The following is a 24,701-nucleotide window of genomic DNA, read 5'->3' on the forward strand; positions in this document are numbered from 1 at the left end:
GTGTGAGGGGATGGATGAATTAAGGGTGGTTTTTTTTTTTTTTTTTTTTTGGCTGATGCTATATAAGCTTGCTTTCTTGCATCATGTGCACTTGCTAATGCTAATACAAATTACTGTTTCTTCTAATATTAGTTTTAGAGAGAATTTCTTTATTCATATAGAAACACTATGTAATTTACATATACATCTACACAAGTTTGGAACACAATTTGCAAATGACTAAGTCATATGTTATGAATTCCTCTTGAAATTGCTTTCTTGGGAAATTTCAAAAAGGGATTCATGAATCACAAACTACAGATAAGGATTTTTGTAAATAATTATAAGAGATGTAGGAGCATAGCAAAAAGTGAAAAAAAAAATATATATATATACATATATACAGGGTGATTCACTATCAGTGCAACTTGCAGGAGGTGTAGGGGGCACAAAGACGAATCGGAATCACATAGCATTGCAGGGTCCGAAATGCCCTCGTTATGCGGTAGAGGACGTTGAACGGGAGGTCGCGTGAACAGCGATCTCGCTGGAAGTCAGCATTTGCGAACCGGTTCCCGAGGCAGTAGGATGGACGAATATTCAAACGTTGAACAGGCCAACATGCACCTCGCGTATGGAGCTGCGGACTGTAATGGGCGCGCCACTCTGTGCTTGTACCAGGAACGTTTCCCGCACATGCGTGCTCCTCATCATACGATTTTCACACGTGTGCACAGAAGGTTACGTGAGACTGGTTGTTTCACAAGAGGTACCACGAATCGAGAGCAAACAACGAGGACACCAGACAACGAGGAGAATATCCTATATCTTGAGAAGGCAATCCGAGTAAGAGTACTTGAGCGATAGGCCAACGATTGTGTATTTCCCAATCTACTGTACGGAGGATACTGTTGTTGTTGTTCTGGAGGCTTAATGGCACATAAGCTGCTAAGGCTATAATGTGCCTAGGAGCATACTGTCAACAAACCAAATGAGTTCATACCATCTGGAACGCGTCCAATCATTGGAGCCTGCGGATTATCCACTCCGGAGGACTCTTGCTACTTGGTTTCTTTAACAGAGTGCGGAAGACAGTGCATTTGCTGCATCCGTATTGTTCACAGATGAGGCAAGTTTCACAATCAACATAACGCCCATTTGTGGGCTTTGGAGAACTCCCATGGTACGCGAACACGTGCAACTCAATGCCGTTTCTCTTTCAATGTTTGGGCCGGCATTGTTGGAGACCATTTCATTGGACCGTACGTTCTGCCCCCATCGTCTGGACGGTAGGGCATACTTGATCTTTCTACAGCAAGTCCTGCTTGAACTTATTGAAGAAGCACATGTTCCTCAGTCATTGCGCCGCTCAATGTGGTTCCAGCATGATGGGGCTCCCCCACATTATACCAATGATGTCCGCCACCACCTAAACGTTACATTTGGACAGCATTGAATAGGTCGTAGTGGTGTGGTTCATTGGCCTGCAAGATCGCCGGACCTATCATGTCTGGACTTCTTCTGCTGGGGTCAAATGAAGACATTGGTGTACGAGACCCCCGTTGATTCAGTTGAAGACCTCGTCGCTCGCATCTCTGTAGCTGCTGGGGAGATTCGAGACACGCAAGGAATCTTTCAGAACGTTAGGGATTCCATGCTGCGGCGCTGTGAAGCCTGTGTAACTGCTTCTGGTTGAACATTCGAACACCTTCTGTAGCATGGCTTTTTACCAATGTAAAACTTGTCATTAAAATGATTTCTGTTAGACTAACGAGTTGTTCTTTCTGTTCTTTTTCTTTGCTTCTTTGTTCACGAGACCTTCCAGCATGACAAAGGCATTTCGGACCCTGCAATGCTATGCGATTTCGATTCGTCTTTGTGTTCCCTACACCTCCTGCAAGTTTGTCGCACTGGTAGTGAATCACCCTGTATATATATATATATATATATATATATATATATATATATATGTGTGTAAGTGTAATATATATGCTCAAAGCCCCGGAAGAAGCAGCAGACCGATAACAAAGTGAGAGAATGTTATATACAATTTTCATTGTTTATTATCATATTTCCAATTTCATTGTTTATTATCATTTTTATTGTTATTTTCATTGTTCATCATCATTTTATTTTTATTTCCATTTTCATTAATATAATTTTATATAGGCCTTCCAGGCTAAAGCTAGTTTACTTTTACTAACTTGTTAGTTTTTTTTTTATGTGGACCCCAAATACGAGAGGTATTAGAACCTATAATACTTAGTACCGTGCTTGGGTTGGGGGTTGAGAAGACGAAAGAAGATATTTGTTGACATTGGACTTGAACTTTAGTAGATTGTAATTTTCAGGAAATACGTATGAAGGAAGGTTGTTCCAGAAAACGGCAGTTGAATGAATAAATGAGGAAGATGAAAAGTTGGTTCTATGAGTTTGAAGTTGCACAGTAAATGGATGTTGGCTGGTGGCAGCATGTGTTCGGATTGTTTTGAAAGAGAGTGTGAGAATTATTGACGCCAATTCAGAAGAACAGTGCCCATGGAAATATCCTTAGAAGAGGCATGCAGCAGAAACAGTGCGTCTATGAGAAAGCGAGCGGAGAGACTCTGTTAGAGATGAATCATTAATTAACCTAACTGCCCTCTTCTGAATGGAATCAAGAAGCCTGAGAGAGGTTTTGGGGGCACCACCCCAGATGTGCAAAACAATATTCTATGGCAGGGCGGATTTGCGATTTATACAGAGTGAGCAACTGTTTGGAAGAAAAGTAACGTCGAGAGCGAAAGAGAAAACCAAGTTTTTTAGATGCAGAGGAAGCAATATTTGTAATGTGCTTGTGCCAAGAGAGATTAGAAGTCAGGGTAATCCCCAAAAGAGATATATCGTTTTGCCTAGAAATCGGAGTGTCACTAAAGATAAGCATAGGAGCAGAAGAATCCTTTTTGCGAGATATAAGACAAGACTAAGTTTTAGAAGGGTTGAAATCAACTAAGTTGTCTTTGCCCCACTGGAGAATTACCTGAAGATCAGCATTTAAGGAACTGGTAGCAGATTTTCGAGAAGTTGAAGCTGATTGAGCAGGACAAGGTTTCTCAAAATGGAAAGTTGAATGGAATGTGCTATCATCGGCAAAACTATGGATAGGATTTCCAGTCAATGGAAGAAGGTCATTGATATACAAGACGAAAAGAGTGGGGGAAAGAACTGAACCTTGGGGGACACAGGCATTAGTGGAAAAGTTAGAATACAGAGAGCCATCTACCATCACCCTCAGTGAGCGATCAGAGAGAAAACTGAATAACCAATTACTAAAAACAGTTGGCAAACCATAAGATGGAAGCTTGTTTAGAAGACCTTTATGCCAAACACGATCAAAAAACCTTTGAGATGTCAAGAGCAACTACTTGTGTTTCACCGAACCTTTCCATTGAATTAATCCATAAATGGGTAACATAAGCCAGAATATCACCAGTGGATCGACACTGACGGAATCCATACTGGCGATCATTGATCAGACGGAAGGTTTCTAGGTAGTTTAAGAGTTGGTGGTTAATTGATTTCTCCATTACTTTAGAAAGAGTAGAACTAATTGCAATGGGACAATAATTGGATGGGAGGGATTTGTCATCCTTTTTAGGAAATGGCTGGATATGAGCAAATTTCCAAGCAGAAGGAAAAACACCTTTGGAATAAGAAAGTGAAAAAAGGCGGCAAAGAATAGGAGTAAGTTCAGGAGCACAGGTTTTGAGAACAAGTGGACAAATACCATCAGGACCTGGAACTTTCTTAGCATCAAGATTCATCAAAATCCTTCTGATATCCTTTTGACGGAAGACCACAGGAGGCATTGAATGGAGCATGTTGGGAATGGTGGGAGGTGTTTTACCAAGATCATTAATACATGAGCTGGAAGAAAAATGGGATGCTAGCAGGTCAGCTTTATCCATGGCGGAAGTGACAACAGAACCATCTGGTTTGGACAGAGGTGGGAGCAGAGATGGGCAAAAGTTGCGGCCAATAGCTTTGGCAAGAGACAAGAATGCTCGACTACCATTAGGGCAAGAAGCAAGTTTTCTACTCTTAGCCTGTTCAAACTCTATTTTGGACTGATTAATAAGTGTTTTACAATTGTTGCGAGCTTTGGTGTAGGCAGAAAATGAAACTGAAGAATTGGAAACAAGCCAATTACGATATGCAACATTCTTTCTTGGACAGCCTTAGCACATTTAATGGAAATCCAAGGTTTAGATAAAGGACGAGATATTAAAGTGGAGTGTGGGATAAAGGATTCCATTCCTGCAAGAATAATTTCACTGACACGATCTGAGCAAACGTTGACATCAGAAGTTTTGAAACAGTAATCCGACCAAGGAAAAGAAGAAAGGAAGTCTCGCAGGTCATCCCATTTTGCATTCTTGTAATGCCAAACAACAAGAGGTTGGGAATAGCCATGAGATAAAGGTTCCATTGGAGAAGAGACAATCACCAAGTTGTGATCTGAAGTGCCTAAAGGACTTCTCACTTCGACTGTGTACTTAGAAGGGTTGTTTGTGAGAAAAAATTAAGCGTATTGGCTGTAAGATTAGGATTGTCCGGTATTCTTGTAGGTAAATGAACAATCTGTGCTAGGTCATTAGTAATTGCAAAAGCCTCAGCATCTCGACCTGCTGGGTCGGTGTGACTAGAAAACGGAAGCCAGCTGGAGTTGTGAACATTAAAACAACCAAGGAAAATTACCTCACTGTTAGGAAAGTTGGACTGGAAAAAGTGAAGTTGCAAAGAGAGGAAGTCAAAGAGCTCCAAGTGATTAGTGGAGTTGGGAGACCGGTAGAGACAACAGATGAATCTGACACAATGAGGTAGAGAGATTTTAAGCCAGAGAAGATCAAAGAGAGGAGATTCCAAATTGCCAAGTCTCTGACATGGAATATCAGAATGGACATATGCACAAGTACCACCTTTCAGGCGAAAGGAATCATACAGCGAATAATTTGGGCATCTGAGATGAGCAGTAGTTGAATCAATCGATAACTGAGATTCTGTCAGAAAAAGTACATGGGGTTTGGCAGACTGCAAGTGGAAATGGACAACATCGTTGAGTTTAGAATTGAGACCACGTATATTTGTGAAATGAATTAGGAAGTCCTTGGGAGGTTTAGATCTTTTCGCAGATAAGCTTGCTCTATTAGTTTGACAATTCATGGTGTATTCAATAGTAAGAAAAAGTGGGTGGGACATGCTGTTTGAAGTAATGAAATTTTTGGATATGGCGTACATGTGGTAAGAATATACCCAGATCCTTGACATAACGTGGCTTCGACAATGCTCCCCGCATACACACTACTCTGTCTCCCTCCAGTCACTAGCTGATCTGGAAGCCTCCTAGAGAGTTACCAATAGGTTCGGTCTGGTGTACTAACAGCGGCCGGCCTGCGAACACTGTTTTAGAGCTGTACCATCGAAATGTAAGGAATATTGGATCTCGCCACGACGTTCATCATAACCTCAAATGTCATCAATCATACTGCATGATGGAAGAGATAGGGAAGGGTTGACTGGAAGTTAGCTCTAGAGACTAAACATGGGTTCCACCACTTCAAGCCTCCAATAAGCAAAGTGGTGGTATTTCACCGGTTGATGAGAGTAATCTATCTCCTCGTACTGCCTGGTAACAGAGGGGGCTCCTCCGTGTGGTGTGGGTGCCACACCTCGATCCCTGCTTACGTTGGTTCACACCTGGGTGGTCACCCACCATGTACTTGTGAATAGAGGTTATACCCAGGATTACTAACAGTTCCACCATCGTGAAGGTGCAAGCAGAGGATTTGGCTGTCACAGACCGTCCAGACTTTGCCGAAATTGGGTCCACTTGACTTGAGTGTCACCCGAATATCAGTTTCATCAGCTTTTTAGACTCCCAGGTAGCAAGTACAGCTTGTCTGGCATATCTGAGAGAATGTCTGTGACAACCTCAAGGATCAAATTGGGTCCATTTGACTTGTGTGTTTGTTTGTTTTTTGGTTTTTAGCAACTAAGGCCATATTGCTCCGGGAATATGTTGTGGTCATTCCCTGACCGTTCCGCATCCTCTGTATTTGGTGGTGATGGGATCGAACCCCGGTCTAATCAAGAAGCGTGTGTTACGCACTGCTGCTCCTTCCCACCTGGCTACGGAGGCGCCGACTTGTTAGTTTGGTCCTTATACACCTAATTCCCTACTGATAGATACCATTAAATGAAATTGACTAATATATATATATTCAGTAGATTGTCGAGTTTCAGGGATAGATGGTAAAAAAAAAAATTCCCGGATAATCGATTTCCCAGTTAAACCAAAAATACAATATCTCCGACATACGTAAGAGATGCGTTCCAGGACTTCTACGTAAGTCGAGTTTTACGTAACTCGGGAATGACTAATAAAATATTGCTACCATATCCCTAATATGCCAAAATTACAAAAACTATGTAATATCCCCAGAAGAATGAAGAAAAATAGTTATATATTTTTAATTAGTTCAATTAAAAACTTTATCTGGGGACAGCGGTGAAATAGCGAAATAGCCAGAGTGGCACATAAGAAAAGAAAACATAAAAGAAAGAAAAAAAAAAAACGCATGTTATTGTACTGTGAAAACTGATATGTATTTCGTAGCCCTGGTTATTATAGTTGACTTCATTGATGCCAATCGCTTCACTGCTTCTCGTATTCTGACTTTCTCTTTTATTGTGCTCACAGTTGCCACTGACAAATCTGAATTCCGTGTGATACTTTTTAACATTTGGCCATTTTCATACATCCTTATTATTTTAATTTTCTGATCAACTCGATTGCTTTCCTTTCTTTATAGATTTACTAGTAGCACTGCCACTTATTATTATTATTAGCCTTATGGTGCAAGGAAGCCTGAGGCAAAAAAAAAAAAAAAATCTGAATTACTCTCTTAGTTGACACCATGCTAACAGTCAAAATTAAATTTTCTGAAAAGAACTTCTTATTATTATTACTATTATTAATAGCCATATGGTGCAAGGGAAGCCCTAAGCTTTTGCTGCACCAGGCAAAAAAAAAAAAAAAACTGAGTACCCTGAGAGAGAGAGAGAGAGAGAGAGAGAGAGAGAGAGAGAGAGAGAGAGAGAGAGAGAGAGACACCAAAAAAGAGAAAAATTATGATTTTCGCAGGGTTAAGGCGAAAACTCAATATTATCACCCCACGCAAGCTCACATTTTACTAAAGTTCAGTTCTGGAGGTCACTGCCATAAAACAATTTGCACTTTTCTGTTAATGCAATCTATTATAAACGGGTAGTAAACTTGATTTTATTGCATTTGCGCAAATACCAATAGCTGGAATTCTGTTGGTTTTTACGTTATTATGGTGAAATGTCTGTCCCCTTCATTGAAATCTTCAGTCATATAAAAAAAAAATATAAATAACGTAATGTAAGTCTGCAGCTAAGTAAATCGGGGACTTACTGTTTCGAAAAATGTTCACTAACCGATGTAAAAAGTATGGTGATAAATAAAAAATGATAAAACTTACCACCATGCGCAATCCGTGTGCCCAATAAAATGCTTCCCTTTATTTTTGATGTTGTTGAAATAGCTTCCCTTTATTTTTCACAATGTCACGTATGGTTTGGTCACCAACATTATAATGGTTCCTTAGAGATTTAAAAGATTCACAGTTTTCAAACTTTTGAATAATTTCAAGTTGTTTTCAATTGAAAGCACAACCCTTGTGTTTTTCCATCATTTTCGCGATTTCTAAACAAAAAAAAAAAATCGTTACTATAAAAAAAATTAAAAAAAAAAAAAAAAAAAAAAAAAACTGACTTCCCCTGACATAAATAACGAAACAAAATTTGTCCTTTTGTGGTGCGACGGAACACAATCAATGCGACACTAAAACAAACTAAACATTTGATCTCTTTTTTTTTTTTTTTTTTTTTTTTTAACAGCAGGTGCAAAGACAGCGGGGGTTGTAAAATAATACGCACACTAATCTCCCAACGACAACTTATATCTTGTTGCTTATTTACGACTTGAAAAACATCTGTTTATACCTATTCCGGTTATTACCTGAATTTTATGATTTCTGGTCGATTTTTTTTTTTTTTCATTTAGAATCTTTAAGTGTCCTGGTTAATCGAAAGTCTGCTGTATATGTTCACTAATTTATATAGTAATATTTGGATCACTGTAAAAGGAAAAATAAGCAAAATTGAGCTTCTGCTTAGATCAAATGACATTGATATTAGCATTAGTAGAGGCACTTGATGCAAGAAAGCAAGCTAATGCAGAATCAGCCAAAAAAAATAAAAAAATAAAAAAATAATAAAAATAAATAAATAAAAAATAACCACTTCCACTTCACCCCTCTGTTCGTTCGAAATACCTGTCCAGCTGAGCCTTAAACTTATTTAGACTATCAACTTCAACCAACCAACCACCTTCTCTGTACTCGTTCCAGCATCTCTACATCCTTCTTGAAATGAGGCCTCCAGACCTGTATACAGTACTCTAGGTGTGGCCTGCCCATCGCCTTATACAAGGGAATAATCACCTCCTTATCCCTGCTAGAAAAATTCCTATATATCATCGACAATACACCATGAGCTACTCTTGCAGCCTGTCTGCACTGCTCAGAAAACTTCTTATCTGCGTGCACAACCACCCCCAGGTCCCTTTCATTCTCTACCACTGTCAGTGTAGTACCACAGAGTTGATATGTTGCTCTGGGGTTGCTGTTTCCCCATATGTAGTACTTTATATTTGTCAGTGTTAAACTTCATTTGCTACCTCTCAGCCCATCTGCTCAACCTTTCCAGATCCAGTTGCAGTAGCATAGTGTCAGTAGTGTCCTTGACAACCCTGCCAACCTTCGTATCGTCTGAAAACTTGGACATTAAGCTTGATATACCATCATCAATATCATTTATAAATACAGAAAACAATAATGGACCCAATACTGAACCCCGAGGAACTCAACTAATAACATTAGTCCACGATGAGCAGTGTTCATTGATTACCACTCTCTGTCTTCTTCACCTCAACCACCCCTTTATCCATAGCAGCAATTTACCTCCAATGCCACACTGCTCCAATTTGTGCAGCAGTCTTCCATGTGCAACAGTATCAAAAACCTTTCTAAGATCCAAGTATATAATATCAAAGTTATTCCCTGCATCCAGTTCTTTTGTGACTGCATCATAGTATCCAATCAAATTGGTCAGGCAAGACTTCCCCTTAACAAAACCATGCTGTGTCTGAGCTATAACTGAAGTCTTGTCTAGATGATCCTGCAGTGATTCTTTAACCAGTGCCTCCATTAATTTTCCGGAAACAGAAGTTAAACTAACAGGTCTATAATTACTTGTGTCGCCCTTTGATCCTCCTTTGTGAATTGGGGTCACATTTGCATATCTCCAGTCCATGGGTACTTCCCCTGAGTCCAAGGAAGCTCTCATAATTATGGCTAAGGGTTTGCTTACTTCCTTTGCTGCCTTCTTTAATATAACTGGATAGATCCCATCCACCCCAGGTGCCTTTCTTGTATTTATATTCAACAATTTCTCCTCCACTTTACTCTCAGTTATTACAAGATTCTCTAGCTTACTGCCAGAGTTGAATACACCTCTGGCATTCCCCTCGCTGAATAAATCCTCATGTGTGGATGTCGATGCAAAATATTCATTTAGTTTGTTAACTACCTGAGTAGGATCATCAACAGTTGACTCATCGATATCAAGTGGACCAATCTGATTCATCCCCTTCCTTCTAGAGTTTACATAAGTAAAGAACTCTTTGCTGTTTTTCTTTGCATCCCTTGCCAAAGATTTCTCGTAATCTGCCTTCGCCTAACTAACCTCCTAACTGCCTAACCTCCTTTGTAACTTGGTTACAGACCAGCTTATATCTATCATAGGCTTCTGTGTCACATGTTAATTTTTATGTATCCCATGCATTTTTCTTCTTTGTCACATGTATAATTAGTTCATCTGACATCCATTTTTAGGCCTAAATCTTGAACAATATTTCTTTGTTGGTAAGAAAAGCCTAGTAGCTTCCAAGATAAATTCTTTGAATGCTTCTCATTTTGAATTTGCTGTTGGCAACATCATCAGTTGGTCCCACTGTATAGAATTTAAATACTGTCTCAGACCACCGTAGTCACCTTTACAAAAGCAAAACCTTTCCCTTTACCCTTGATGGTAGTTACCTCTTTGAGTAAATCCCACTTCAGCACACTGTGATCACTGCCACCTAGTGGTTCCTTTATCTGCAGCTCTTGATGCATGAAGAATCACTACTGATAATCAGATCAAGAGTATTACTCCCTCTAGTTGCCTCCCGAACATGCTGATGTAGAAAACAATCATCCAATAAATCCACAAAAGCCTTGCTAGTGTGTGAGTGACCAGCCCACAAATTCCAGTCAATATCTGGGAAATTAAAATCCCCATTATAATACTCTCTGATTTACTGGCCCACTCTATTTCCCTGTACAGTTTCTTATTATACTCATCAGAGTCATTAGGCCTATAGCACACTCCTACTCTCAATTTTGATCTCCCTATGCTTATCTCACACCAAACTCTCGACACTGCACTGTCCAGCAATGTTGACTGGCTTCACTTCCTTGGATTTTATGTATTTCTTAACTAATAGCATAACCCCTCCTCCCTTTCTATCCTGTCTATCCTTTCTGTAGATATTGTAGGAATAACTAAAATGTGGTGCTACCCTGAGATAGGGATGACGAATTTCATTATGGTGAATAAAATATGTTCAGGAGAGAAAGGAAGGTGAAGTTCGGGCTCTGGGAATAGTCTTGTTGCTTTCAAACTGCTTGAAAGCAACAAGATGGTTCCCAGAACCTGATCAAGTCTGGACAGATTAGCATTAGCATTAGTAGAGGCATATGATGCAAGAAAGCAAGCTTATTCAGCATCAGCCAAAAAAAAAAAAAAAAAAAAAAAAACAACCACTACTCCCATTTCACCCCTCAATTCGTTCAAAATACCTGTCCAGTTGAGCCTTAAATTTGTTTAGGCTATCAACTTCAACCACAAACCAACTGCCCGCTGGCTAAAGGCGAATTTCCGCACATCTATCCGACATCCGTCCTTCCTCAATTTGAATTTATGCCCTCTCAGGTTATTATTCTGAGCAAGAGGAAGAATCCCATCGGCATTGAGCATGCTCAAGCCATTCAAAGCCTTGTACACCTCTATCAGATCACCTCGGCGATGCCTAGTCTCCAGGCTCTGTAATTTGCAAAACTTAAGCCTTTCTTCGTAAGAGCAACCCTTTGTTCCATTCACTAATCTTGTTGCCCTTCTCTGTACTCGTTCCAGCAGCTCTACATCCTTCTTGAAATGAGGCCTCCAGACCTGTATACAGTACTCAAGGTGTGGCCTGACCAATGCCTTATACAAGGGAATAATCACATCCCTGTCCCTGCTAGAAAAATTCCTGTATATCATTGACAAGACACCATGAGCTACTCTTGCAGCTCGTCTGCACTGCTCAGAGAACTTCATATCTGCCTGCACAATTACCCCCAGGTCCTTTTCATTCTCTACCACTGTCAGCGTAGTACCACAGAGTTGATACGTTGATCTGGGGTTACTGTTTCCCATATGTAGTACTTTACATTTGTCAATGTTAAACTTCATTTGCCACCTCTCAGCCCATCTGCTCAACCTTTCCAGATCCTGTTGCAGCAGCATAGTATCAGTAGTGTCCTTCACAACCCTGCCAACCTTTGTATCGTCTGCAAACTTGGACATTAAGCCTGATACACCATCATCAATATCATTTATAAATACAGAAAACAACAATGGACCCAACACTGAACCCTGAGGAACTCCACTAATAACATTAGTCCACGTTGAGCAGTGTCCATTGATTACCACTCTCTGTCTTCTGCCACTCAACCATCCCTTTATCCATAGCAGCAATTTGCCTCGAATGCCACACTTCTCCAATTTGTGCAGCAGTCTTCCATGCGCAACAGTATCAAAAGCCTTTCTAAGATCCAAATATATAATATCAAAGTTATTCCCTGCATCCAGTTCTTTTGTGACTACATCATAGTATCCAATCAAATTGGTCAGACAAGACCTGCCCTTAACAAACCCATGCTGTGTCTGAGCTATAACTGAATTCTTGTCCAGATGATCCTGCAGTGCTTCTTTAACCAGTGCCTCCATTAATTTTCCTGGAACAGAAGTTAAACTAACAGGTCTATAATTACTTGTGTCAGCCTTTGATCCTCCTTTGTGAATTGGGGTTACATTTGCACATCTCCAGTCCATGGGTACCTCCCCTGAGTCCAATGAAGCTCTCATAATTATGGCTAGGGGTTTGCTTACTTCCTTTGCTGCCTCCTTTAATATAACTGGATAGATCCCATCCACCCCGGGTGCCTTTTTTATGTTTATCCTCAACAATTTCTCCTCCACTTTCCTCTCAGTTATTAGAAAATCATCTAGCTCACTGCCAATGTTTACTTCGCCTACGACATTCCCCTTCCTGAATAACTCCTCATGTGTGAATGTAGATGCAAAATACTCGTTTAGATTGTTAGCCACCTGAGCTGGATCCTCAACTGTTGAACCATCAACATCCAGTGGACCAATCTGATTCATCCCTTTCCTTCTTGAGTTTAAATAGGTAAAGAACTCTTTTCTGTTTTTCTTTGCATCCTTTGCCAAGGATTTCTCATAATCTGCCTTTGCCTGCCTAATCTCCTTTGTGACTTGGTTACAGACCAACTTATATCTATCATAGGCTTCCACGTCACCCATTAATTTGTATGTATCCCATGCATTTTTCTTCTCTGCCATATGTCTCATTAGTTCATCTGACAACCATTTAGGCCTGAACCTTGAACAATATTTCTTGGTTGGTATGTAAAGTCTGGTAGCTTCCAAGATTAGTTCCTTGAATGCTTCCCATTTTGAATTTGCTGTTGGTAACATCATCAGTTGGTCCCACTGTATAGAATTTAAATACTGTCTCAGACCATCATAGTCGCCTTTACGAAAGCAAAAACCCTTCCCTTTACCTCTGATGGTAGTTACCTCCTTGAGTAAATCCCACTTCAGCACACTGTGATCACTGCCACCCAGTGGTTCATTTATCTGCAGATTCCTAATGCATGAAGAATCACTACTGATAATCAGATCAAGAGTATTACTCCCTCTAGTTGCCTCCCGAACATGCTGGTGTAGAAAACAATCATCCAATAAATCCACAAAAGCCTTTCTAGTGTGTGAGTGACCAACCCACAAATTCCAGTCAATATCTGGGAAATTAAAATCCCCCATTATAAGACTCTCTGATTTACTGGCCCATTCTATTTCCCTGTACAGAATCTTATTATACTCATCAGAGTCATTAGGCCTATAGCACACTCCTACTCTCAATTTTGATTTACCTATGCTTATGTCACACCAAACTGACTCAACACTGCACTGTCCAGCGATGTCAACTGGCTTCACTTCCTTGGATTTTATGTGTTTTTTAACTAATAGCATAACCCCTCCTCCCTTCCTATCCTGTCTATCCTTTCTGTAGACGTTGTACTCCCCAAATTCCAGTTCTGCATTCCTTATATCTGTGTGACACCACGTCTCTGATATCCCAACTATAACTGCCTTTGATGTTTTGAGTAATACCTCAAATTCATCAAATGTTGTCATCATCAAATTCATCAAATGTTGTCATCATCAGATGTTGAGGACATGTGGTTAAAGATGACTAGCAGTAAAGAAGAAATGACAGTGGGGTTTATTACTTGCTAAAAGATTCTGAAAAGAACAATTCCTTAACTTAGTTCTCACTAAGAATCCAAGCAGTACCAAAAATAAGACAATTCAGGAACAAATAAAAGATTGGTTACTGAAACTGTCATTAGTTCAGAAGAAAGGGTCAGGGCTTTAATTAGAAGAAAGGAACTATGGTGGATTAAGGTACTTAAGCTATTTACCAGAGCTATTAATATGCTATTTGATATCAGTGCATTATAGCAGTGGTTTAAGGCATTTATCTTTGTGAAAAAAAAAAAAAAAAAAAAAAAAAAAATGCATTCATTCCAATTATGGAGTACTACAAGAGAAAGATGCCAAAATGGATAAAAGAAATGAAAGATTTAATCAACTAAAGGGGGGGAAAAAGTATGAAATAGTTATAGTTTATTGTGCAACACTACTTTATATAAATAATTACAAGCAAATATGTAATATTTGCTTGTAATTATGTAATCACTGACAGGGATAAGAATTACAAAAGCTGAGTATCAAAAATAACTAATGAAGGGAGCTAAGAATGGGAAAAGCAGTTGTCTCATATTCAAGGTGATAAGAACCTAATTTTCGGCATATGCTGTGCTTTCCTCCTAAAAAAAAAAGTTTGAGGACGCCATTCTGTCACATTTTTCACATAAAGTCATTTTTCTGGAGAGAAAGATATATCTAAATATAAGATATATACAAAGGGTACTAGGAAAGTTTTGCAATACAGCTTTGTTTATTTAATTTTTTCAAAGTAATTTCCTCTACATTCAATACACCTCTCCATCCTCCGAAACCAATCTTTAAACCAGTTCTGCCAAGTTTCACTAGGCAGTAAAGCACACTCGTTGTCCCAAGCCCGTAGAAGGTCCTCATCACTGGAAAACCGCCTCCCTTTTAGCTTCATTTTCACATGCGGGAACAGTGCAAAGTCGCAGGGAGCAAGGTCTGGACTGTAGGGAGGGTGCTCGAGAAGTTTCAGTCCTGTCGTGGTCAAATATTCGGTGCAGGCTTTGGCGCGGTTAGCTGGAGCATTATTGTGATGGAGGTACCAGGTGTCCATTCTTGACTTTGGCCGCAGGTTCTTCATAGATCCAATGACTTTAGGCAGGCATTGTTCAGTATACCACTTAGCTGTGACTGTCTTCTGCGTGTCCAAAACGACACGTTCCACAATTCCACTCGATTTGAAAAATACAGCTATCATTTTCTTCTTTACAGATCGGGATTTTCTGACAATTACGGGTGTGTCGTCATCATCAAAGACCCAAACTTTGTTTTGAGCCTTGGTCGGCAGATCGTAATAGTACAGCCAAGTCTCGTCACCTGTCACGATGTTGTTCACATACCGAGATTGTCCCTTATCAAACTTTTTTAACATCTCCCGGCACCAAGTCACACGTCGTGTCATCTGCTCTTCAGTCAGTTGATGCGGCACCCAGAGAGAACAAAGTTTCTTCACGTGCAAATGATCTTGCAGAATCGAACGAATTGCTGGTGCATTTAGGCCCAAAGTATCCTCTATCTGTTGGTAGGTCACTCGCCTGTTTTCGTCAAGCATTTTCCTCACAGCAGTAACGTTTTCCTCCGTAACTGACGTTCGTGGCCTTCCCGGCCTCTCAGAATCATCCAGAGTGAAATTTCCCCTTTGGAATTCTCTATACCACCGGAATATCATTGTACGATGTGGACAATCATCATCTAGTGCAAGAGTCATTTCTTCTAAGCACTGGTCTATGGTTAAACCACGCACGAAATTATACCACAAAACTGTCCTTATCTCATTTCGTGACCACGATACCATCGCAAGCACTTTACACTCTCACTACTAATGAATAACTGAGCCCATCGACTTGGCGCGGCGGCTACTATGCACGTATGAACATGTCTCAACATGCAGCAACAAGCAGCTTCCTGTGATTCATTGTTGCGTCATATTGCAAAACTTTCCTAGTACCCTTTGTAATATATATATCATTATATTTAGCATATATGACTAAAATATGAATAGCAAATGCTTAAAAAACGGTACTCACCTTGTATAAATCTGCAATAAAATTTTTTGGTAGATGGTGGTTAAATTTAGGTTGAAAGGAGCATTAAATAGAACTAAGGCGGGGAATGGATATAATACATATATAATATTATAAGGATACTATAATTTTACTATTTAGCATATATATAATGTATATACAGTAGAGTGTCAATAATATGAACTAATTGGGATCAGGGGTAATTCGAACTTCTGATTTGTTTGAATTTTCAAATTAAAAAAAAAAAAAAATTTTAGTAAATTTAGAAATAAAAACACTAAGTTGTATTTACGTATTTGTATGCATAGGTAATAAAACAAATGGAACTTTCAGCCACAATAACACACATGTTTAGACTTTTAACAAAAATAATTACTTTTTTTTTTGCTGCACCACTTCATTTCTTTATTACCAGATCTCTCATTCTTTTCAGCAAGAGTAGTTGAGTTGGACAGCATTCAGTTTGTTATTTGTTTGTCGATCATCATTCAGTTTGTTATTTGTTTGTCGATTCATCATTCAGTTTGTTTTTTGACTTTCACATATCATTTAATTTTGTTTATTGGTAAAGTAATAAGAGTGGTGCTTTATATCTTCATTTTTGTAGCCTGTGGATAATACTTCTCCGATTTTCGCTTATTAGAATTGCCGTTTAAGAGAAGCAAAATTTAATTCACAAACGTGATCACAATAACCACTGCTTACTGTAATTATTTTATAAAAAAATAAATAAATACAGGCTCGTTTGGATTACTGACGTTTCCAATTACTGACGTTCCCATTTTTGATGCTCGCTCTACTGTATATAATATATATATATATATATATATTAATATTTTATTCTTTAATTTAGAATAACAATTAACATAATAAATAGAATATAATATTTTTACATCTAACACTGTTGAAGTATAAGGATCTTGTAATATGGCATTAATGAGAACTGTATGTTTGGTTTCTCATGCACTAGTTACTGACATTATGTTATGCTGTTTACATCTTTAAAATCAAGACAAGCATCTTCATAATTACTGATAAAATAAGAGCATCAAAAATTTTCTCTTCATTCAGCAAAATGCATAAACATAAATGGGTTTATAAGGAAATACATTTGAGCAGTGAACACATCAAAAAATAACATCTTGAATGTACAGTATGCTAGCATTTTTATATCGGACATGGTCAGCCTTCTGATTTCAATTCTGCAATTTTGTTTTATACAAGCAAAACTTCAGAGGTGACATTAAATTCCCTCCCTGCAAGACACTCGAATCCCCCATCAGTGCTTTTTAATAATAATACTGAAATAACCATTTTTGACAAAGAGTATCCCAATGAAAAATTAAAATACACTGAAAGGACAGAATTCATGGGATACCTGTATCCTGGGCAATGCGACACGGTCACCCCTCTCGCTAGTGGACGAACCCCCCACTTGGCAGGTATATACGTACACTGCATCCACGTCGACGGTAATTTGATGCCAGTATGGATCAACATCACGAGTTAACCGACTTTGAAAGAGGAATGATAGTGGGTGCCCGAAGCATGGGTCACTCTATCACTGAAGTTGTACAGAAATTGTACTACCACCCGTTCGACAGTATCAGGAGTGTATCGGGAATACACCATTTCCAGAATAACATCTGATCGTGGACAGCACTGTGGGCAGAGAAAGGTGGTTGATGAATGTTGCCGTCAACTTATGTCATGCATTGTTTCAGCCAACCAGTGAGCAACAGTGGCACAAATCAACTAGGGAAATCTGCCAACTTCAACTAGGGAGGTGCCAGAAACATCTCTACCAAGACCATCAGGTGATCATTAGCTGCAATAGGTTATTATATTATTAGATATATGGCGCAAGAAAGCCCAAGGCTTATCCTGCACCTGCCAAAAAAAAAAATCCCGAGTTACCCTGAGAGAGAGAGAGAGAGAGAGAGAGAATCAAAAGTAGAAGGATATTACTAAGAAAGAGAAGAATGATGATAGCCAGTTCAGACCCTGGGTGTGCCAAGCCCATACTCACCAGATGTGAGTCCCTGGGGTAATGGGAGCCGCCAACCAAACAGCATCATTAACACTACGACAAAGGACTCTACGCCTCAACTTGGCAAAAGAACATAGGCACTGGACCTTGGATGATTGGAGACAGGTCTCCTGGTCTGATGCGTCCCGTTTCCAGTTATTTCAAGCGAATGAGAGGGTACATATCTGGTGGAAACTGCATGAAGCTATGTACCTGTCATGTCAAAAAGGAACTGTTCAGGCAGGTGGACAGTCAGTAATGGTCTGGAGTGTGTTCAACTGGCACACGTTGGGACCTTTGGTACATCCAGATGCACTCACGGGGCAATGGACTCTTTCAGCAGAACAATGCACCTCCCCACAAAGTCATGGTGACTAGAACATGGTTCGAAGAGCATTCCGCAGATTTTGCTATTATGGAATGGCCACCCCGTTTACTGGACTTGAACCCTGCAGAGCATCTTTGGGACTGTGGAAAGGTGCGTTCGAGCTTTGGATCCTCCACCCAGGAATGCGATGGAATTATGGACAGCGGTGCAGCAAGCATGGAAGGAAATACCTGTGGAACGCTTTCGTGAACTAGTGAACTCAATGTGTTGTCGTGTGACTGCCCTTATCTGGGTGAAAGGTGGGCCTTAAAAAAAAAAAAAAAAAAAAGGTAAAGTGCAGCCATTATCAACCCACTGCAGGATGGAAGCCTCCTCAACAATTCATGTTGAGGGAAATGGACCATAATCTGCCACGCTGGTCCAGTGCGGGTTGGCAGATCGATCGTATTCAGCAGTCAAGGGCTTGAACCCCGGTCTACTCAAATGAACGTGTGCTACTGCACTCCCGCTCCTGACCACTCGGCTGCTCTCTAAACCCTGATGAGTTTTTCTCATCAGGAATTTATTTCAATACAAATTACCATTATCCCTAGTGCAATTAAGAAAGATAAATACTTTCTTTAAATATAGCCAATAGAACAATACTCAGAAGTCTGGAACAGGGCTGTGATGCTATGCCAATATTCCCCCTCTTCCTTCATATTATGAAAATGTGGAAAAAATATTTTATTCGATCATGCAGAAGAATGAAAGTGAATGGAAGTTTTTATGCTAAAAGCAATATATAAGTAGTAACTGATTTTAAATTACTTGCTTGGAATATTGTTACTTTGTTATAAGGCAAAAAATGTCCTAATTAAAGACAGGATCTAGTGAAAATGACTAACTGAATTATATAGTGTATTTTTTCTTTTATGTAAAATGTACTGTATTTCCCCATGTATAAGACACACCCTTTTTCGAAAAATTTGGGATCTAAAAACTGAGTGCATCTTATACAGTGGTTGTAGGTTTTTTTACTTGCATTTCCCGCTTTTTTTTTTTTTTTTTTTTTCCGCACTTGTTGTCTTTGCGCTCATTGTTTCACACTTATTACCGGTATATTAGATTACGTTTTGCCACGTTCTGCCCAGAAATGGCTCAGAAAAGATTTTCATACAGTGCTGAATTCAAGTTAAAAGTGATCCAGTTTGCACAAGTGAATGGAAATCGTGCTGCTGAATGTAAGTTTGGTCCTCCTCCAATTGAGAAAACAATCCGAGACTGGCTACGGGAAGAAGAAACCCCTACTGAAAATGCCACGGCAGAAGAAGGCCATGAGAGGCAAGTCAGCAAAATAGTCTGATTTAGAGAGGGAATTGAAGATATGGATTGAAGAGCAAAGGGCAACTGGAATTCCTGTGTCCACAAAGATTGTTCAGCATGAGGCAAGAAGAATTGCTGATGAAAAAGAAGTTACTGATTTCAAAGGAGGAGAACACAATTGGTGTTTCAGGTTCATGAAACGGAATGGACTAAGCATCCATACATGCACCAGACTTGCCCAAAAGCTATGAGCAGAAGGTCCTTGAATTTCATTGTTTTGTCATTCAATTTGGGTTTTATTGGCGCATTAGCAACTAAGGCTGTAATGCGTGTTTTGTCATTCAATGTCGGAAGACATCAGTTTGAGTTGGGACAGATTGCAAATATGGACGAAGTCCCCCTTCAACTTGATGTCCCAAGTAACAGAACTGTTGATAAGAAGGGGGTGAAAACTGTAACTGTGAAGACAAGTGGACATGAAAACAGCCATTATACAGTTGTTCTAACTTGTTGTGCCGACGGAACAAAGCTGCCTCCTATGCTGATTTTCAAACGCAAAACAATGCCAAATGAAGACATTTGTCGAGGAGTGATTGTCCACGTTCATTACAAGGGTTGGATGGATCAGGATGGGATGATGATCTGGTTTGAGAAAGTTTGGAGCAGGAGACCGGGTGGGCTCTTACGCAAACATGCCCTATTGTTGCTTAATCAGTTCAGGGCACGCATAACAAAAAACAAACTTGCCGCCATACCTGGAGGCTTGACATCCCAGCTCCAACCACTTGATGTCAGAATTAACAAACCCTTCAAAGCTGCCATGAGAGACAAATGGAACCAATGGATGAAGTCTTGACACCAGCAGGAAGAGTGAAGAAACCAACTATAGGAGAAGTTTGTACCGGGGTGAAAAGATCCTGGGATAATATCAAGATTGAGATCGTTGTCGAGTCATTTAAGAAGTGTGGCATTTCAAATGCCATAGATGGAACTAACAACGAGGCAATATACGAAGACAGTGATTCGTCATCAGACACAGATGAGGACAAGCTAATGGACGGGAGTTTTGACAGTGATGAGGAGTTGTATGAATTTTATGATGAATAAAACTTGAGTTCAATAACTTTATGTAATACATTTTTTTTTTCAAATTTCGGGCCCCAAAATTAAGGGGCGTCTTATACATGGGGAAATACGGTAATTGATTTTTGAGTTTCTAGTTACTCTCTCTTATATAAAATGTGACAACTGCATCTGGATCTTTGACAATTACAGTCCGTACAGTTAACTGATTAATAATATTACATGAACCAAAAATAATATTACAGATCTTTTTTGTTTCTTTTAAAATATTAATGTTTCTAATATTAGGAAAGCCCTAAAACTGCAAGGAGGTAAAAATGACATCACCCTGGCATTTATAGATGAGTCCCACAAATGCCCAATTTTTCTTCTTCAGAGTCGTTTTGTTGCAGTTTTCATAATGAAAAATCTGTTCACCTCATATACGAATACAAGAAAAAACAGTAAATTAAAACTAAACAAGTTTTGCAGGCCCCGTCCCTTACGTCATCAAAGTGGCATTATAATCGACAACCCAGCAAAAATGATGCCTAAGTTGAGCAGATATTTTCCAACCTTTACTGTTTATGGAAGAGAAATTATTGAAGCTGAACTTTAAAAAGGTGCCTCGGGTGGGTGAAATCTATCCAATTATATTAAAAGAGGCAGCAAAGAAGGTAAGCAAACCCTTAGCCATAATTATGAGAATATCCTTGGATTCAGGGTAGGTCTCTATAGACTGGAGACATGCGAATGTATCCTCAATTCATAGAGAGATCGAAAGATGACATGAGTAATTACAAAATGTCTGTTCCTGAGAAAATAATGGAGTCACTGGTTAAAAAAAAGCAATGCAGAACCATCTGGACAGGAATATAGTTATACTGCAGTCACAGCATGGATTTGTTAAGAGACAATCTCATCTAACCAATCTGATGGGTTTATGATGCACTGACCAAGGAACTAGAGGCAAAAATCAATTTTGACATCATATACTTACATTTCATGGAAGGCATTTGAAACTGTACACATAAAACAATACTATACAAATTAGAGCAGTGTGGTATTAAGGGTAAGTTTCCGCTATATATAAAGGGATGGTTGAGTGGCAGAAGATAAGAGTGGTTATCAATGAACACCACTCTTCAAGGACTAATGTTATTAGTGTACTCCCTTAGAGTTCGGTGCTGAGCCCATTGATGTTGTCTGTATTTATTAATGATACTGAGGAAATAATATTAAGCTGAATGTCTAAGTTTGCAGTTGATACAAAGTTTGGTAGGGTGGTTAATGACAGTAATGATGGTATGCTACTGCAAAAAGATCCAGAAAAATTAGGCAGATGCCGGAGAAATGGCAGTTGAGGTTTAACATTTACAAATGCAAAGTACTGCGTATGGGCAGAAGTAATCCCAGAGTAACGTACCAACTGTGTGGTACTACACTCTGGATAGTGGTAAATGAAAAAGACCTGGGGAGTAACTATGCAGTCAGATATGAAATCCTCTAGGTAGTGCAGACAGGCTGCCAGGACAGCTCATGGGTTTTGTCAATATTATCCAGGAATTTTGCTTGCAGGGATAAGGAGGTGATAATCCCATTGTATAAAGCAATGGTCAACATCTTGAGTAGTGCATACAGGTCTGGAGACTTCAATTTAGGTACGATGTAGAGCTTCTGGAACAAGTACAGAAAAGGGCAACAAGATTGGTGGGGGAAAAGGGTTGCTCTCATCAAGAAAGCCTTCAGTTCTGCAAATTGCATCATATGGAGACTAGGCACCTGTGAGCTGATCTGATTGAGGTGTTGAAAGCTTCGAATAGATTGAGTAACTCAATGCTGATGGACTTTTTCTCCTTGCTTAGACTACACACATGAGGGGACATAAATTGAAATTGGGGAATGATGGTTGTAGAATGGATGTGCAGAAATTTGCCTTTAGCCAACAGGTAGTTGATTTCTGGAACAAACTTCAGTTTGATGTTGTTGAAGTGGACAGCTTGAATAAATTCAGAGAAAAACTAAACAAACTATTTGAGGGGATGAATAGGTAAAATGGGAAGGGTTTTTTTTTTTTTTTTTTTTTGGCTTATGACGTATAAGCCTGCTTTCTTGCAATGTTTGCCAATACTAATACTAAAGGAACTCAAGCTTGGTGCTGATCATTAAGTAATTTACCAATGTTGACATCATCTGCATAATTATGCAACACACCCTGGATCCTTTCATCAACATCATTAATCCAGTGAAATTGGATTAATTGGTCCCAGTATCAATCCTTAGAGAACTCACTTCTTACCTTAGCCCAATCTGAAGAACTGTTATTCTACAAGTTGGACTAATACAATCTTCTGAAACCGATGTAAATAATATTGAAATTATTTCCTACTTCCTGCTCACATGTGACACTGTCAAAAGAGCTATGCAGGATGATTAAACATTAAATTTCCCTTTACAAAACCATAAAAATCACTTCTATTTAAACAATTCTATAATGCACTCTTTATCACTGCCTCCATAATTTTCTCTACCACAAAAGTCACACTGACTGGTCAGTAGTTACTGCCTTCACTTTTGGAGCCACCTTTATGTTTTTGGGACACAGCATTTCTCTAATCCATATTTTCTGACAAATACAAAAAAAAAAATGCGGTTTTCAATGAAATCTAAATACATAATTTGGATAATAAATAATAAAATTTTCCACTAACTTACTCAACAGCTTTCACAGTAATCTTTCCTTGCATTCCACTATTCAGTGCATGTTGCTGAATATGCAGGGCTGCCAGTCGAAGAGCAATATCATACTTCAGTTCAGGAGCAAATCTTTCTTGAACAACATCATTACAGCACTAAAGGTAGAAAAAAACCTTCAAATATAAAAATTATTTTTTGACTTTTAAATAAAAATATTAATTAAAAAATTAAAAATAAGAGGCATGTGCACCGTTTTTTTTTATTACATAAAGATTATAAGAATGTTCACATTAGAAATTGTGTCTGTGAATAATTTATGAATCACATAATTAAAATTATACACTAAGTGATCACTGAATTATGACCACCTACCTAATACTTCTTAGGTTCTCCTTTTTGCACTCAGTACAGCAGCTATCCAATGTGGCTTTGATTCAACAAGATATCGGAAGCGTTCGGGAGGTATGACCAACCAAGCTGTGTGTAATGCAACCTGCAATGCAGGTATGGAGGTGATTGGTGTATCCAGACGCCTGATATGCCTTTCCATAGTGTCCTACAAGTGCTCTATGGGATTGATATCGGGGGAGTTTGGAGGCCAATCGATATGGTGGAAGTCAGAACTGTGTTCCTCAAACCATTCCTGCACAAGTGCCCAGTGCATAAGTAGAGGGCTCTTTGCTGTTTGAGAGAAATCTTTGGCAAAGGATGCCAAAGATTTCTCTTAATCTGCCTTTTCCTGCCTAACCTCCTTTGTGGCTTGGTTGTAGACCAGCTTATATCTATGATGGGCTTCCATGTCACCTGTTAATTTATATGTGTTCCATGCATTTTTCTTCTCTGCCACATGTCTCATTGGTTCTTCTGACATCCATTTGGGCCTAGACCTTGAACAATATTTAATCTCGAATCTACTGAAATGAGAGAAGCATGGAAACATTTTTTCAACTGTGGACTGTATCGGAATCATAGCTTTATTGCTCATAAGAAGTAAAATCATCAACATGTGCATGTTGTAAAAATGTATGGCCAGAGTCAGTTCATTCAGGAAATATTGTCGCACAGTCAGAAAACAGAATTGGTGCAATAGTAGACCTTGCTAAGGCAGTAGGAGAGGAAGATTTTAATGATAATTACTGAAGATGTTCAAGAATTACCGATAAAAAAAGAATCTAGCAAAGCAGATTTGGTGGAAATGGAATCGGAGGTAAACCAAATCAATTCAGATGTAGCACAGATAAAATTTCTGAAGTTCAAAATTTTACATTAAAAAGCATATGGAAAGGCATAAACTTAGCCGAGCAATTAGAATCTTATTTTTTGAATGCAGATCGTTCGAATGAAAGGAAAACAAAGTTTAAAAGGCAGCTTCAAAAATGTTTAGCTGCATACCATGCAATTTACAAAGATCTCTCTCTCTCTCTCTCTCTCTCTCTCTGAGTAATTCAGAGAATTTTTTTTTTTT

General features: G+C 39.1%; 1 protein-coding gene across 3 annotated transcripts in view; it reads right to left on the reverse strand.

The window, feature by feature from the left end:
- The window catches only part of LOC150082006 (uncharacterized), a 521,135-nt gene that overhangs the window by 106,112 nt on the left and 390,322 nt on the right, over nt 1-24,701 (reverse strand). For all 3 annotated transcript variants that reach the window (XM_090379053.1, XM_090379052.1, XM_090379054.1), the window contains exon 10: nt 23,255-23,391. In XM_090379053.1, the coding sequence (XP_090235179.1) occupies nt 23,255-23,391 (137 nt within the window). The remainder of the gene's footprint in view (nt 1-23,254; nt 23,392-24,701) is intronic.

The sequence above is a fragment of the Mastigoproctus giganteus genome, chromosome 8 (genome assembly GCF_048544385.1).
Source record: "Mastigoproctus giganteus isolate SK-2022 chromosome 8, ASM4854438v1, whole genome shotgun sequence".
Classification (NCBI taxonomy): Eukaryota; Metazoa; Arthropoda; class Arachnida; order Uropygi; family Thelyphonidae; genus Mastigoproctus; species Mastigoproctus giganteus.